The sequence below is a fragment of the Hyla sarda genome, chromosome 6, assembly GCF_029499605.1.
Source record: "Hyla sarda isolate aHylSar1 chromosome 6, aHylSar1.hap1, whole genome shotgun sequence".
NCBI classification, from domain to species: Eukaryota; Metazoa; Chordata; class Amphibia; order Anura; family Hylidae; genus Hyla; species Hyla sarda.
Window position 1 is genome coordinate 133,582,456 of NC_079194.1, and position 18,195 is coordinate 133,600,650.

The following is an 18,195-nucleotide window of genomic DNA, read 5'->3' on the forward strand; positions in this document are numbered from 1 at the left end:
TTCTGATGGGACCCCCGTTCTCCTTACTATATCCTCCATTATCTTCTTTTTTTTCCTGCATCATCAGTGCCATGTTTTCCTCATCTCCGAGCCTTCTGTGGTGAGCCACCGGTGTTAGGGCGGGGACCACGGGGTTTAACAGTGTAGGTAGCGGGGCCAGATGGTATTAAACCCTGGGGCAAGATGTTGTTAACCCCTAGTGTTTGTGATGCCAGGATGTGATTGTATGGTGTAGGGCACCGCCAGCAACCAACCCAAAATGGCATTTCGTAAATGAAAGTCCAAAGCAGGGTTTTGATGCAACTGGAACTTTAATGAAGAAGGCAGAGAACAGTCTTTACAAATAGCCAACTTCCACAGAGGTGACCGGGACACAGGGAACCTCTCAGACTTGCTTGGACTTGTAGTTGCAGTAATAATAATGATGCAGGCCACTGAACTACTGTTATCACTTGGTAGGGACAGTAGAGACATGACTTGTACTCACAGATTTGATGCGGCTGCAGGTTTATAGGCTTTGGCCTAGATATACTGGACTTGACTTGTACAGGTCTTGTGCTTGCTTTTGGGTCCAGAGAATAAGAGCTAAGAGAGCGAATATGGAGACTACAGCCCTTAATATATCAGGGGGCTGGACTAAAGCCCATTGGTAGCTGGTTGCCTGTGATTACTTGTGCCTCTGGAACTCTGGGTATATCATGTGATCACATATCACATGACACATCACATGACCTTAGGAAGGTAATATACAGGGTAAATATCCTAACAACCTTCATATATTACTTACATTCACTGTACAATACATATAATAGATGTACATACTTAATATACAATACCAAATAATGAGTTAGGGGAGACCCTGCAGGAGAGCCCTTTGGACCTGAGGGACTCTACCTGAGGGGACTTTAGGACTGTATAGAACCATGTTCTGTACCGGGACACCACACTTCTGACCGTTAGGTCTCGCGAGAATTGATCTAGCAGTGTGGTATTCACCTGCTAGACGTTGACGAGATCACTGTACAGTCTCGTCAGCAATAACAAGTGTGTTACACCCCTTAAGGAATTGTTACTTATAGAGATGAGCAAATTTTTTGAAAAATTCGATTCGGCCGATTAGACGAATTTTCCCCTAAAAATAGTTTTGGTTCGAATTTTTGGGCAGCAAATCGCTATGAAAAACTGCAATTTCTGGCCTACAGAGAACCTCAATAAGGGTGTAGAACACATTGCCTTGCTGTAACACGCATAGGGTGTGTGCTGGGTTAGTGAAATAATACTTTTATTCAGTATGACATGCAGATCAGAGGCGTCGCTATTACAATCACTGTCGTAGAGCGGCACAATGAGAGAGCCTGGTGGTGGCATCAGTATGAGGAGAACATATAGTGGCTGAAGGGCACAGCGTGGAGGTGGCGGCAGCATGAGGAGAATATATAGTGGCTTAATGACACAGCCTGAAGTTGGTGGCAGCATATGGAGAACATATGGTGGATGAATGACACAGGATGGAGGTGGCGGCAGCATGAGGAGACCATATAGTGGCCGAATGACAGAGCGTGGAGGTGGCGGCAGCATGAGGAGAACATATAGTGACTATATGACACAGCCTGGAGGTTGCGGAATCATGAGGAGACCATATAGTGGCTGAATGACACAGCGTGGAAGTGGCGGCAGCATGAGGAGAACATATAGTCGCTGAATGACACAGCCTGGAGTTGGTGGCAGCATGAGGAGACCATATAGTGACTGAATGACACAGCATGGAGGTGGCGGCAGCATGAGGAGACCATATAGTGGCTGAATGACACAGCCTGGAGTTGGCGGCAGCATGAGGAGACCATATAGTGGCTGAATGACTCAGCCTGGAGTTGGCGGCAGCATGAGGAGACCATATAGTGGCTGAATGACTCAGCCTGGAGTTGGCGGCAGCATGAGGAGATTATATAGTGGCTGAATGACACAGCCTAGAGGTGGCGGCAGAATGAAGAGACCATATAGTGGCTGAAAGACACAGCCTGGAGTTGGCGGCAGCATGAGCAGACCATATAGTGGCTGAATGACACAGCCTGGAGGTGGCAGCAGCATAAGGAGACCATATAGTGGCTGAATGACACAGCCTGGAGTTGGCGGAAGCATGAGGAGATTATATAGTGGCTTAATGACACAGCGTGGAGGTGGTGGAAGCATGAGGAGACCATATAGTGGCTGAATGACTCAGCCTGGAGTTGGCGGCAGCATGAGAAAAACATATAGTGGCTAAATGACACAGCCTTTAGGTGGCAGCAGCATGAGGAGAACATATGGTGGCAGTATGAGACAGCTTGGAGCTGGCATCAGCATGAGGAGAACATATGGTGGCAGAATGAGACAGCCTGGAGCTGGCATCAGACTGATGAGAATATATGGTGGCAGAATGAGACAGCCTGGAGGTGCCAGCAGCATCAGGAGTCCTGAAAGTGACCAGGTGACAGAGTGGTGCGGTGGGTGGCCATACCAGTACCCGGTGATGAAGGTGGGTGAAAAAAAGATAACTTGGCATCAGGCGGGTGACAGAATAGTAGCTGAAGCAGGTTGGCAGGAGAAAACGGTCTATTTTGTAAAAGTGTTAGTGTGCACAAGTAAGTATTGATGATATGCATTACGTGAAATTTAACTTTTAATAATATGCTTAGGATAAAATACATGGACCCAAAATATATTTTTTTAAATCAAACAAAAGGAAAGATGTGCAAAAACAGCATGTGCCACCTACACCACCAAGTATTGATGTGATGCAAAGACCGCTAAAAGGTGGAAGGGAACAACGCATGGTCCACTGTAACCGGTGGGGGTAAAAACTTGCCCTGTAAGGCCCTATTCTCGCATTATTAATCCCCTTCTTGGCAAGTGTTACTCGCCCTAAAAAGGGTGGACCCACACAGCAAACTCTCCCTATTTCCACCTACAAACACTGCCATTTCCCAGGGTTTTTAGGTGGAACTAGGGATTGGTTCCTGTGTGGAGCAGCACTTTTTAAGACGAGTGACACTTTCCTCGGAAAGGTGGAAGGGAACAACGTATGGTCAATTGTAGCAGGTGGGGGTAAAAACGTCCCCTGTAAGGCCCTATTCTCACCCTATTAATCCCCTTCTTGGCATTTATTACTCACCCTAAAAGGGTGGCCCCACACAGGAAAATCTCTATTTCCCTCTAAAAACCCTGGGAAATGGCAGTTTGGGACCGAGTAACACTTGCAGAGAAGGGAATTAATAATGAGAGAGTAGGGCCTTACAGGGGAAAAAGACCGCAAACGGCGCCTCGTGTATTACCCTTAGAGTAGGTATGGAGTAGTAAAGCCCCTTAAAAGTGGCTACTCACCTTGGAGAAGGAGAAATAGTGCATATCACCTCAATAAAAGGTATATAGGTGGAGCAGGCTGCTCAGCCGGAGGGTCCGCAGGAGTCAGGTAAAACTGTCCTGTTGAAGCATGCGAAGAGGTAGAGAAAAAAGGACCAACGATTTTCCAGGCGCTGCTAGCTCAAAAACACGGAGGCACGAGTTATAGATGAAAGATCCTGGCAGGGATCATATTTATTAAAAAAACAAAAGTACAGATGACGCGTTTCGAGGGTAACCCCCTCTTCCTCAGATCAACATGTTGAGCTGAGGAAGAGGGGGCTACCCTCGAAACGTGTCATCTGTACTTTTGTTTTTTTAATAAATATGATCCCTGCCAGGATCTTTCATCTATAACTCGTGCCTCCGGTGTTTTTGAGCTAGCAGCGCCTGGAAAATCGTTGGTCCTTTTTTCTCTACCTCTCCGCTCTCTGTAGTAGGTCAGTTTCTACTCCCTCTCAGTGGGTGTAAAAAAGGCCCCCATTTTGTGCCAGAAGCGAGGGTCCAATAAGGTGGAGAGCTGCAAGCAAGTGAGAATGCAATGTGCCATTTGTGCAAGAGACTCGGAGGGATTCCCTGCATCCATCTCCTCTGCATACTGCCACTATGTGTCTGGGTCCTCTGTCTCACCTTCCTCATAACCCTCTAGCTCCTCTAGCTGCTCCTGCTCCTCCTCTCTGGTCAGATGACTAGAAAAACCGCCCAACTTGCAAAACCAAAACTGTGCTCCACTGTGCCCCTCCCCCTCCTCCTCCAGGTCAGCCCCCACAGGGCCCATGTGGCCGTGAGATATAGGCGCCACGTCTCCAGTGCCCTGACCAGCCATTGTTTCCAACACGTGTTGTAGTAGATGAAGCAGTGTAATCCTGGCGAATGACTAATAATGTGGCTTCCTCAAAGGGCCTGAGCAAATGGCAAGTGTCACGTATGAGCTGCCAATGGTTGACATTGAAGCTACACAGGGGAGTCCCCCTATCCGCTTGGATCATCAAGAAATCGGTGATGGCTTTTTTCTGTTCGTATAGTCAGTCCAACATTTGGAGGGTGGAATTCCAACGTGTGGAAATGTCGCAAATCAGACTATGTTGGGGGATACCGTTCTGACGCTGCAGCTCAAGGAGGGTGTGCTTTGCAGTGTACCAGTGGCTGAAGTGCATGCAAAGTTTCCTTCCCATTGTTAGGATGTCTTGCAGATGGGGTGATCACTTCAGGAACTGCTTGACAACCAGATTGAACACGTGTGCCATGCAGGGCGCATGGCTCAGGCTTCCTTGTCACAGCGCAGACAAGATGTTCTTCATATTGTCGGTCACCATGGTTCCCATTTCCAGTTTTCGTGGAGTAAGCCATGATTTGATTTTTTGATGAATGACTTTTAGCAGTTCCTCCCCTGTGTGACTCCGTTTGCCAAGGAAAACCATGTGAAAGAACAGCGTGACACAGCCGTGCCCTGCACACATGGAATGTTGGAGGGGGACTGAGACCTGTCCATGCAGTGGAGGCTGGGGACATGGTGGAGGATGAGGAGGCGGAAGTGGCATAACCTGTCCAAGTTACTGTTGTGGCTGTGCAGGAACCACATTCACCCAGTTGGCCGTAAAGGACATGTATTGTCCCCGACCGTAGTTACAGCTCCACACGTTAGCGCTGCCATGCACTTTGGTACACACCGACAGGCTCAAGGACTGGCCCACCTTCTGTTCCACAAAATTGTACAGGGCTGGTACTGCCTTCTTCGCAAAGAAATGACGGCTTGGGACTCTCCACCTCTGCTTGGCACAAGCCATCAGTTCTCTGAAAGGTGCAGAGTCCACCACTTGGAAAGGGAGGGACTGCAGCACCAGCAACTTGGACAGGAGCTCATTTAGCTTCTGCGCCGTTGGATGAATGGGCGCATACTGTTGTCTCTTGGAAATGGCTTTGCCGAAGGATTGCTGGTGGAATGACTGACTCGAAGTAGGAGGAGCAGGGGCATCTGGAGCAACAGAAGTTGAGTATGACACACAGCTCCCTTCGGCTGAGGTGGTGGAGCCTTGGCTGGCTAAAACAGGGAGTGGCGTGCCACTGGGTGATGCAGCAGGCTGGACCACCACATCGGAGCCATGGTTCTCCCAGGCCGCTTTATGGTGACATTGCATATGTTGATGCAGGGCCGTGGTGCAAACATTGGGACCCTGGCCACGCTTCACCTTCTGCCGACACATTTTGCATGTGGCCACGTTAACCTCCTCCGGATGCTTGATTAAAAACTGCCACACCGCCGAGTAGCTGATTTTCCCACCAACAGTCCGCACTGATTGACTCAAGGGAAGGTAGGCTGCCGCGAAGCAGATGGTCTACCCCGAGCAAGTTTGGCTCCAGACTTTCCACTTCTGCCACCATGCTGACTGCCAACCATGCTACCACCTTGCTGGCTAAGCTGCTGCCTCACAGGCAACCTGCAACCCTCTTCTCCTGATGATGAAGTCCTTTCTGCACCCGGCTCCCAGTTGAGATCAGCTTCATCATCATCGAGTTGTGTCTGCATGTCACTGATGTCCTGCTCAGGTTCCTCAACAGTGTCTGCTTCAGAAGCCTGAACGCTCCCAATACCACCTCCCACACCACTCTCCCCATCACTACTTGCCCACCTAGAGGAGGAAGCGGCGGATGTCTCTTCCACTTCTTGGCTGGGCAGTAGCTGCTGACTGTCCTCTAGATCGCCCTCACTAAATAGCGGCGCTGAATCCACAGAATAAGTACTTTAGGGGAGGAAACAGCATAGGACAGAGGCAATGGGAGGACAGGGACTGCTCCCGGGCCAGGAAAGCTGAGGGTTGTGTCTTAGGAACCCACCGACTGTTGACTGGGGGTGTCAGATGTCTCTTGTGATGAAGTGGATGACCATGTTAACCAATCGATGACAGCAGATGGGTTGCTGGTCGAGACACGACCGCTAGCTGATACCGGGAGCTCAGGCATCTTGCTGCGACTCCTGCTGCCACTTGCCCCTAGTCTGCTGCGACCTCTACCTGATGAATTTAGACCTCTGCCACTCCTTTGTGCACATCCTGGCACTTCTCTGCCTGACATACTCAATGCGTATATGAGGAGAGTACAATATGCTCCACTACGCCTAAAACAGTATTTGTGTACAACACCAACCAGTGGGTACTTTTGGCTGGCCTTTCACAGTATCTAGGCCCTTAAGACTTAGACAGGAACAAAATAGTACACCATTTAAATATACATATGTGGTATGCACTTATGAGGGGAGGTCAATGCGCTCCAGTTCGCTTAAAAAAAGTATTTTTGTACAACGCCAGCAGTACACACCAGTGCTGCAGCACACAGTCGCTGCAATTTCAATCTCACTCCCTTCCCTATCAGGGCTTCTAGGCAGGATTTGGGCTTGAGGTGAATCGCTGCTGTTCTGTGCAATACACTGTGCAACACTCTGCTCTCTGTTCCTCTCTGTAATAGAATGCTGTAGTGACTTGGAGGTGAATTGCTGCTGTAAAAATGCTTTTCTGTGCAACACACACTGCTCTCTGTCCTTATCTCTGTGCAACAAAACACTGATGTGACTGGGAGGTGAATCGCTGCTGGAAAAATGCTTTTCTGTGCAACACACAGCCCTGTCTGTCCCTCTCTATCTCTCTACAATAAAAGGTTGAAGTGATTGGCCTATGGTCTTAGATCCTGTCCAAAACCGCACACGGGTAAAAACTGAGCCGACCGGAGTCACCGTTTGACTCCGGTCGGCTCAGTTTTGACCCGTATGCGGTTTGGACCAGATCTAAAACCGTAGGCCAATCACTTCAGCCTTTTATTGTAGAGAGATAGAGAGGGACAGACAGAGCTGTGTGTTGCACAGAAAAGCATTTTTCCAGCAGCGATTCACCTCCCTGTCACATCAGTGTTTTGTTGCACAGAGATAAGGACAGGATCATTAAAGTAAATCGAGTCACGGGCTGATCCGTCTGGGGCATGGGAGCACCCAGTTTGCCCCTCCCCCCGCCGGATCGGGCACCCGTATGTACAAAACGTGGTGTGAATGCACCCTTTCTTAGTTATTTCATGTCCGGATCTCTATTCTGACATTTTGTAACTAAATTAATCATTTCTTATGCTATGCTGCCATCTAGTGTCTGAAATTTATATTATACCCTGTATTAATTGAATTTAATACTAAGCCCCCTTTAGGTTTATTCTACCCTAATATTTTAAAAATGTATTTTGTACATTTTATTGCACATATTTAATATTTACATTCATTTATATATAAATTTATTTTACCTTAATATGTTATTAATATTTATGATATTTATTGTATATATATATATATATATATATATATAAATATATATATATATTTAATATTTAAATTTATATATTAATTTATATTGTTTAATTAATTTATTTATATTAATTAATTTACATTTAGTGCTATGAAGACAATAGATCATCTAACAAGGACATCCATCCTCAATCTTTAGTCTCTGAGTCCATCACTCATGAACATCTACAACACCTAGTTGATGACTCTGTCTCAAGATCTGTCAATTCAGCAGTCCAATCTGCAGTTTCTTCTCTCCATGACAGTATAAATAGGTCCATTACTATAGCCTTATCCCAATCCAATACGACGGATCCTATTGTTCTTGGTCATTCCACACCCTCCGACCAATACTGGTCTCCTGAGACCTCTGTCTCTAAAATGGCTAAAGGTCTTAAAGTCCCTAAAAAGGCCATTTGTAAGACCAATAATACGGTAATCACCCTACTAAGATTTCAAAATGTTCGGCTCAAAGAGTTCGCCACAATCATAATAATGACCGCCGATCTGACATCGGTCCTGTGAACAGGGCGATTCCTATGCATTCCATACCCTCTGCCCCTGAGGAAAAACATCATAAATGGGCTCAGAAATCCGCTGAGCAGACAAAACCTGATTCTTTCCAAGAATCGTCTTCGGACGAATTTTTAGATTCCCAAGGTGAGGTCATGGAGGATAATGACTATTACTCTGATGAGAGTGGTGAAATAATTGACGACCCTGATGATAAGGACGTAATTATTGTTGGGGATACTGGGAATCCATTCTTCGATCCCTCACTCATATGCCATTCTAGATCCGGAGAGTGGCTTCCCAATCCCAAAGTTGCCCAGTACTTATCCTTATGGACAAAACAGGGCCTTGATAAATCAGCCCATAATAAACTTAAGGCTGAGAGCCTAAGACCCACCCTCCCTCACAATGCTTCACTCACCCCGGATGTAGATCCAATTTTGACTAAATTCCTTATGAAATCAGAAAAAAAATCCAAAAAAAGGGCATAGATAGAAGCTTTAAAGCATGCCAAGATAACCTTATGGACATACTAGGTCCACTTACCAAAATCTTGGACTTGGCAGAAGAAGCATCAACTTCTAATAGACCCGTTGATACGGAAGTTTTAAGAGGATGGGCTCAACGAGCCATGTGTTTCTTTGGCAATGCCAATTCTGCCATTTCCACTGAGCGCTATTTTGATGAAAATCTACCCCCAATTGACCAAATTGGCCTCTAACGAGTCTGAGAACCCAACAGAGGGTATGTTATTCGGGGAAGAATTTATTAAAGAAAATACGTGGGCTTCTTCTCTTCCATCTTAAAAGCCCAGACCTCCCTTAGAAAAGTCTTTTCAAATAAGGTTTTCGGGAGGGCCGGGAGAGGACGGAGCCGCTTTCCCGTCCGAGCCCATTCTTTCAGACAGCAATACAGAGGCTCTTATCAACCAGGACAATCCTCATACCCAGATCCTTCCACTACCACCCAACCTTTCTTCCCATACCGAGGAAGACCGTGGCGTTTCCAGGGGACAGACCATCTTCAGGTAGGACATTTACCCCCTTCCCTAAGTTATCCACTGAAGACTCATACATTTTTCCAAAACCTGGAGTATGATTACTTCCGACTTATTGATCCTAAATACCATTCTAGGTTATCGGATAGAATTCATATCTCAACCAATTCAACTTGTACTCCAGCCTCCAAAACATTTTTCTCAAATGGACAGAGATGTATTAGATTCAGAAATACAAGATCTACTTACAAAACAGGCTATTACTCCTGTAAATCCCAATTGTCCAGGTTACATCAGCAACATTTAATAGTTAAAAAGAAGGATGGTGGCCACAGGCCTGTTATCAACCTCAGATTTCTCAACAATTTTGTGGTTTATTGCCACTTCAAAATGGAAGGTATCCATCTTCTTCGAGATATTTTTTAAAAGACGATTGGTTAATAAATATAGATCTAAAAGATGTCTACTTGACAGTTCCAGTTCACCCTTCTTCCCAACCTTTCCTTCAATTCATTTGGAACAATAAAAAATGGCGATTCAATTGCCTTCCATTCAGCCTATCTTCAGCCCCTTAGTGTTTCACCAAACTTTTAAAGCCAGTTGTGGCATCTCTCAGGAGTCGATGTGTACATCTAGTTATCTACCTTGACGACATTCTCATTATGGCCCAATCCAAGGATTTAATTCTTCTTCACATGGAATGGACCCTCTCTCTCTCTCTCTCTCTTAACCGACCTAGGTTTTCTTATCAATTACAAAAAGTCGGTACTTGTTCCTTCTCAAGAACTGGAATTCCTAGGTTTCTTGATCAACATCCAGTTGACCACTCTGAGTATCCATCACAGAAGGTTGAAGACTATTCGCAAGGAAATTAGTCAAGTACTCCTGAAAGATCTTATCTCATTGAGAGCCATAGCTCGAGAAGTAGGTCTTCTTTTGGCATCCATTCAGGCAACCTTTCCAGTCCCTCTTCACTATCGTGCTCTCCAAAGACAAAAAAAATCGCCATTTACGAGAAGGTCTAAATTATTCCGATGAAGTTCGTTTGTCCTCAGACTTGAAAGAAGAACTCCACTGGTGGCTTTTTCACATTCAACTTTAGAATGGCAAAGCAATTTTTCATCCAAATCCAGATATAGTCATAGAATCAGATGTCAGTCTGATCAGATGGGGCTCTCGATGCGGTCCTCTTTCAACTGGAGGAAAATGGTCCCCTTCCGAATCTCTCGAACACATCATTTGTTTTGAACTTTTGGCAGGATCTTTTGCTCTCAAGAGCTCTGCAAAAGATTCCTCCCATTGTTGTGTTCTATTACGCATGGACAACATATCTGCTGTCCAATATTTGATAGTAACAAAATAGGTACAGTTTACGTTTGAAACCTTCATTTTGACACATTTGTTAAAATTCTATAACAAGTTACAGATTGTCTGAGATTCATTGTTTATATGCAGACATGTTATTTTTGTTTTGGTTATATGTCATTTTTATTAGTTCTTTGTATTTCTTGAAAATTCAATAAAAAGTTATTTGAAACAATATATCAATTGCCTGGGGGGACCACTTCCAAAACCCTTGCAGAATTTGCCAAAGATTTCTGGCACTTTTGTCTGGAGAAACACATAATCTTGAAGGCTAAATATCTTCCAGGAATTTTTAACTCTATTGCGGAATTGAATTCCCGATTTCTAACGGATTACAGCGACTGAAAACTCCATCCCCGAGGATTTCATCAGATCAATCTTTTATGAAGTCCACTACATCTGGACCTATTTGCCTCTCATCTCAATCACCAAATTCCGCACTTCTTCAGCTGGAGACCAGACCCGGAGGCTTCCGAAATGGATGATTTCCTTCAATTTTGGCCTACAAAAATTCTATACACATTTTCTCCATTCAATCTCATCCCTCGCCTTCTTCTTCAGGTGTAAATTCGGAAATCCACATTGGTTCTGATAGCTCCATGGTGGTCAACTCAATCGTGGTTTCCACAGATATTACATCTCCTCATAGACTTTCCTCAGATTCTTCCTTACTTTCCGGATCTCCTCCAAGATCCTCTAGGGAACTCACATCCTTTAATCTTATCGGATCAATTGCCTCTAGTGACATGGTTAATTTCAGGTCGTCCAGATCATTCCCATCTCTTTCTCTCTCATCTAGAGAACTCCTTTCTGATACATGGGCTCCAGGTACCAGATCTGCTTACAGATCATCCTGGAAAATTTGGCTTCATTGAAGTGCTCAATAGGATCTGGATCCCTTTCTGGATCTGTCACATTATAAACTTCCTTTCTTATTGTTTTGATCAAGGTAAAGCTTACCGGACTATCAATTTATACCGTTCGGCCATTTCTTCCCAACATCAACATATTGATTTTTTTACCCGTTGGTAAACATCCATTGGTCTAATATTTCTAGACGACAATATTCTCCACAAGGAGTTTACTTTTCTATTTATCATCGTACTAAAACAAACTTGCAGTCGTACTTTTATCCAGCCTTTACACTTCAAGAAAAACTATGTGTAGTTCGTTGTCTTCAATCCTACGAATCTAGGACAGAATCTCACAGGCATAATTCTTCATCTCAACTTCTTATTCCTTTTTGCAAACCCTATAATCCTGTTTCTGCCACCACGTTTGCTAGATGGGTAAAACAAACTATGGACTTAGCCGGCATAGATGTCTCTAAGTTTGGAGCTCATTCTGCCAGAGGAGCAGTCTCAACTAAATTATTCCAGTCGGGAGCTTCTCTCTCAGACATTCTTAAAGGGGTATTCCAGGAAAAAACTTTTTTTTATATATCAACTGGCTCCAGAAAGTTAAACAGATTTGGAAATTACTTCTATTAAAAAATCTTAATCCTTCCAATAATTATCAGCTGCTGAAGTTGAGTTGTTCTTTTCTGTCTGGCAACAGTGCTCTCTGCTGACATCTCTGCTTGTCTCGGGAACTGCACAGAGTAGAAGAGGTTTGCTATGGGGATTTTCTTCTACTCTGGACAATTCCCGAGACAGGTGTCATCAGAGAGCACTTAGACAGAAAAGAGCAAATCAACTTCAGCAGCTGATAAGTACTGAAAGGATTAAGATTTTTTAATAGAAGTATTTTATAAATCTGTTTAACTTTCTGGAGCCAGTTGATATATAAAAAAAAGTTTTTCCCTTGATAACCCCTTTAAAGCTGCTAATTGGTCCTCTGATTCCACTTTTAGGGTCTATTGACATGTAAAGTATTCTGCGCAGATTTGATGAGCAGGATTTCAAGCTGTGTTCATTCAGTTTACATTGTAATCTGAAGCAGAGAATCCTGCGCATCTAATCTGTGCAGAATACTGTACATGTGAATAGACCATTAAAAGATTTTATTTCAGATTTGAATGTCATGTTTCCATGGTTTTATTGTAGTATGTTTATATTATTTAACTGTATTGATTAACATTAGCTTTGAACTAGCATAATAGGAGCATCTTGTCTTGTTATAAAATGGAAGATTTTTCTAGCCTTGGTGAAGGAAGATATAGATTTTATTAAAGACAAGACGCAAATATTTTCCCTCCCCTGTTAACCCAACCCTTTTACTTGTCTTTCAGCTGTCTAAAGGAGTATTTACCATGTTTATCAACTCACCGTGTCAAACGTTCCTGTTCTTCTGTTGATGAATGTTCCATTATCTTCATATTCACGACATTGTGTCAAAAGTTCCTGTGTTTACTATAGAAACTGTTTACAAGTAAACTTCTTCATTCCTATCCAAGTGGGACTGTATTCCGGTTATTTGGATCATTCCATATTTCCGCAAAGAAGAAGGATTTGATTCATATGTCAATTACCCTTACTGTGTTTGTGCTGATCTGATTGGTTATTGGTGATGAAACAGCATGTTTGGCTGTGTCATACCATATGTGTTCAAAGTTTTTCTGTACATTTAAGTATATATATATATATATATATATATATATATATATATATATATATACACACACACACACAGTGGTCCCTCAAGTTACAATATTCATTGGTTCCAGGATGACCATTGTATGTTGAAACCATTGTATGTTGAGACCAGAACTCTATGGAAACCTGGTTATTGGTTCTGAAGGCACCAAAATGTCATCCAAAAATAGGAAAAAATTTAAGAAAAATAAGTAGATAACTAAAATAGATAAAGCAAGTCCTTATATAAAAGTAATAAAGATCTGCTGGGAGCTGGAATCGCTGTCTATGTCAGTGTTTCTCAACCAAGGTTCCTCCAGCTGTTGCAAAACTATAACTCCCAGCATGCCCGGACAGCCAAAGGCTGGGAGTTGTAGTTTTGCAACAGCTGGGGGCACCCTGCTTGGGAATCACTGTCTATGTTGAGGAAAGGATCTTCTTCAGGGTCCTGTACAGTACAGGCAATGTCCTAAAAAAGTAACATGGAGTTGCCCTTACCTGGTGTCCAAAGGAGCAGGAACTCTGGTACAGGTAACGTGTACAGAACATGTAATACCTCCCTGTACTGTAGGGGGTGCTACCAGACCCCAGTCAGTGCATGCACTTCAGTAATACAGGGGTTTTACCAGTAAAATGCCCATTCTGATTGGTCAGTTCTTCCGGCCATTGACACTTTTCACAGATCTGGACTGTCCGTAGCATTGTATGTTGAGTCTGGTTTCAAGTTACAATGGTCCAGAAAAGACCATTGTATGTTGAAACTATTGTATGTTGAGGCCATTGTAAGTTGAGGGATCACTGTATATATATATAAATATATATATATATATATATATATATATATATATATATTTTTTTTTTTTTTTTGCTTTGCTGCTGAGTTCAGTAAAAGAAGTTTAAAGAATAATACTCACGTCTTGTCTTTAATAAAATCTATATTTTCCTTCACCAAGGCTAGGAGAATCTTCAATTATGAAGCATGTTAGTCTTAGTTTGCAGAACTTATTTCCTGGGCAGGATAGTATACAGACATGAGGGAGGTTGCTGTAGTTAACCATTTAGTTGATTTAGTTTAGTTTAGTCACAAGTTGACACAACCTAACTGGACACTGTATAGTACTTATTATCTGGTAGTCACAAGACAGCACAAAATTAAACTCTGGATAAACAACACTTATAAAGTATAAATTGTTCACACTCAAAGTCACCTGCAACTGTAAAGCGGAGTCAGAATCCAAATATATTCGTCTCGCCAGACCACCATTTCCTAAGGACATTTTCTCTAGGAAACTATAATCTACGTCTGCACCAAATCCCAAACTGTACAACGTTGCCACACCATCAGCGGCTTGCTGCACATTCTTCATTATTGTAGCAATGTTGGTTTCACCTACAAATGAGGCAAAAGTCATTGAAATGCAAATACAGAAATTTTATGATGGACAGACAAGAAAATACTAAGGGGAAAATTATAAAGGCTTGCATTCAAGAAAAATGGCGTACGAAAGTTTGAATTGTTGGTCAAGCCTCATTTTGCACTAAAGTTTGTGACTTATGGCCTTTTTGCACCATAAATGAGACTTAGTGGAGAGAGTAGGGCCACCCACGCCTTGCAGGTCATGCTAAGACAGCCATGGAAATGGTGCATGGACAGAAAAAGATGCACCCAATGTATTTACAGCTGTGCGCTTGTTAATACATCTATATAATCTTATGCCAGCATTCTACTCCTTAAAGGGGTATTCAGGCTTTATACATCTTATCCCCTATCCCCAGTGGCAAGGCCCCTGTGATCTTGGTGCAGCCCCCGGCATTTTGTGTCAGGCGCTGCCTCCGAGATGGGGACGTGGTGTCACACCACGTCCCCTCCATTCATGTCTATGGGAGGGGGTGTGACGGCCTCCCATAAACATTAATCAAGGGGGCATGGTGTGACATCACTAGGGGCTGTGACGTCCCCGTCTCAGAGGCAGCGCCGGGCACAGAATGCCGGGGGCTGGACCGAGATCACGGTGGTCCCCAGCGGCGGGACCCTTGCTATCATACATCTTATCCCCTATCCTTTGGATAGGGGATAAGATGTATAAAGCCAGAATACCCCTTTAAAACCAGTGTGTGAAAGTCTTAGAAAATGTCCCCATAATCACAACTGCCTATATAAAAGCAATGTAAATGTAAGCTATGACATCCGTACTTCCCAAATATATGTGACTACATAACTACTATCCAAAGATTAGCAATGACATCACTCCTCCTAAAATTGACCTTACTACCCCCCAAACTAAAAAGACTGAGCTCACTGCCCCTCAAATGTAAACAAATACATCACTACTCTCCAAATATAAGCAATGGATTTCCTCAAATATAGGCAATGACTTCATATCTCCTCAAATATAAACCCATAAGCACAGGTGATAATGTCACTATCCTATCAACACATATCCTTTTTAATATCCTAGTCATGACAATTTGATGACCTCCACGATAATTAACCTTTAAATATCCATCTCTAATCCCAGTGTGATCCTAGCTCTACATACCAAGCGTTGGGTCTCCATCAGAGAGGAATATTATAGATGAAGCGCTGATTTCTGGGAATATTTCAGCTTCTCGCCCGTCTTTCAGCATCTTGATGGCAGATAATAAAGCTGAATTTATATCAGTTCCTACAACACAAAAATATATTAACTAGATCCTAATGCTAGTAAGAATGACAAAAAAAATGGTGAATTTACAAACTGGCATTCCACCTCTAAACCCTCCCTCCATGTTAGACCCGCTGAGGGTGCTATGTAGTGGTGAAACAGTGGGGCAGAGACAGGGCTTGAAGGGGTTGTCCATTTAGAGCAGAGCTGGGGAGTGGGCATTGGCCTCCTTTTTCAGGTTCCTATTAGTCAGAGCAAAGAGCCACTGGAGAGAACCATGGATTTCAATGGGTGTCATGTCTCAGTAGAGCATCTACACCATGATACAAATGATATTGTGTACCTCCCACCCCTGCTGCTATATACTGTATCTCACCTCCCTTTGCCTTGATTTTGCTCACAAATTTCATTGCACTTTGGATATTGTCGGGCGTTGCTTTCAGGAGGGCGTCGTTCCATTTTACTACATTGCTGCTAAATTTCAAAATTCCGAAGTGATCTTCCTCAGGCAAATCTGACAGAATTTTAATGAAGGCCTCGTATGTCTGCAGTAAAGATTCACATAAGTTTAATACTTGCTGTATAACATGCTCAAAGATCTACAGTCTACATATCTAAGATTATCTAAGTCCATGTATAGAAACTAGTGCAAACCATTATCCTGTCAACATAGCAACCAGTTATATTTCATCCCGCCACCAGTGTGATGGGACTAGTTACTACTTTCCTTCATTATGTAAGGGAGGCAGTGGGAAAGAGTTATCAATATTTGGTACTACACAAAGTGGAGCAGTCACCCAGAGCAAAAAGTGGAGTATATGTAGTGTACGAAAATGTGTTCTAGACACTTTTTGAACATTCCTCAAATGGGCACTGTCAGATATAAAAACTTTTTAGATGTTGTACATCTTCGCAAAATAATAGTTTTTCTAATAAACTTCTTAAAAAAAAAAAACATTTTATTAACCTCTTAGGGACCCATTTCCCCCTTAAGAACTCAGCCCTTTTTGCAATTTTGGCCACTCTCACATTATGCATTAATAACTCTGAGATGCCTTTACCTTTTATTCTGATTCCGAGATGTTTTTTTCGAGACATATTCTACTTTAATATACTGGTAAATTTTTGTCATTACTTGCATCCTTTCTTGGTGAAAAATCCCAAACTTTAGCATTTTTCTAACTTAGAAACTTTCTGCTTGTAAGGGGAAATAGACATTCCAAATAAATGATATATTGATTCACAAATGCAATATGTCTACTTTATGTTGGCATCATAAAGTTGACATGTTTTTTCTTTTTGAAGACATTAGACAGCTTCAAGCTATAGCAGCAATTTTCACGAAAAATTTAAAATCTGAATTTTTCAGGGACCAGTTACGTTTGAAGTGGATTTGAGGGACTTTTCTGTGAGAAATACCCCATAAATTACCTCATTATAGAGACTGCACCCCTCAAAGCATTCAAAATGCCGACGAATCAGGACGATTGTGAGGTGGCACCAGTGCCACCTCATTCCTACTGCTAAAGGATGATAGATACCATCTCGGACAGGACCTATCTTCCTTTTTTTCCCGGAATTGCCGCAAATGGACGATCTGAATCGCCACACAGGAAACTCTCCCTATTTCCACCTAAAAACCCTGTGAAATGGCAGTGTTAGTAGGTGGAAATAGGGAGAGGTTCCTGTGTGGGGCCACCCTTTTTAGGGCGAGTATCACTTGCCAAGAAGGGAATTAATAATGTGAGAGTAGGGCCTTACAGGGGAAGTTTTTACCCCCACCGGTTACAATGGACCATCCGTTGTTCCCTTCCACCTTTTAGAGGTTTTTGCATCACATCAGCACTTGGTGGTGTAGGTGGCACATGGTGTTTTTTGCACACCTTTACTTTTGTTTGATTTAAAAAAAAATTTGGGTACATATATTTTATCCTAAGAAAGGTTAAGTTTTAGCTAATGCATATCCTCAATGCTTAATTGTGGTCTGATGCCGAAGAATATCTGTAACTGGGGAGCAGTGCCTTAAATCTGTTTGGCACTATCCATATTTGTGAAGTGTTGGTGTGGCACCATGGTGGGTGAAAATCCTGGCTGATCCATGCCTGATTCATCTTCTCAAAAGGTCAGTCTCTCCCCATTTTTCATGGACAGACAAGTTCTCCTTGGGGTTACTGTGGCCCCCGCTTCACTAAACACCCGCTCTGACGCCACACTCTTGGTCGGGCAGGACAGCTTTTCCAGGGCAAACTCTGCTAGTTGCGGCCACAAATCAAGTTTGGCTGCCCAGAAGTCCAGCGGATCTTCAAGGTGTGTTGACATGGTCATGTCAAGCTATGCCACCACCTGCTGGTTCAGGTCCTGCTCCAGGTCTACCTGCTGCTGATGAGTTGCTTCACTATGCGGGTG

The 18,195-nt window shown here is 43.3% G+C and overlaps 1 protein-coding gene across 6 annotated transcripts in view; it reads right to left on the reverse strand.

Annotated features, from left to right (window-relative positions):
- LOC130276127 (inter-alpha-trypsin inhibitor heavy chain H3-like) overlaps positions 1-18,195 on the reverse strand; it is a 74,592-nt gene that overhangs the window by 22,562 nt on the left and 33,835 nt on the right. For all 6 annotated transcript variants that reach the window (XM_056525049.1, XM_056525048.1, XM_056525047.1 and 3 more), the window contains 3 exons: positions 16,166-16,334; positions 15,685-15,810; positions 14,353-14,534 (listed from right to left, as the gene is read on the reverse strand). In XM_056525049.1, the coding sequence (XP_056381024.1) occupies positions 14,353-14,534; positions 15,685-15,810; positions 16,166-16,334 (477 nt within the window). The remainder of the gene's footprint in view (positions 1-14,352; positions 14,535-15,684; positions 15,811-16,165; positions 16,335-18,195) is intronic.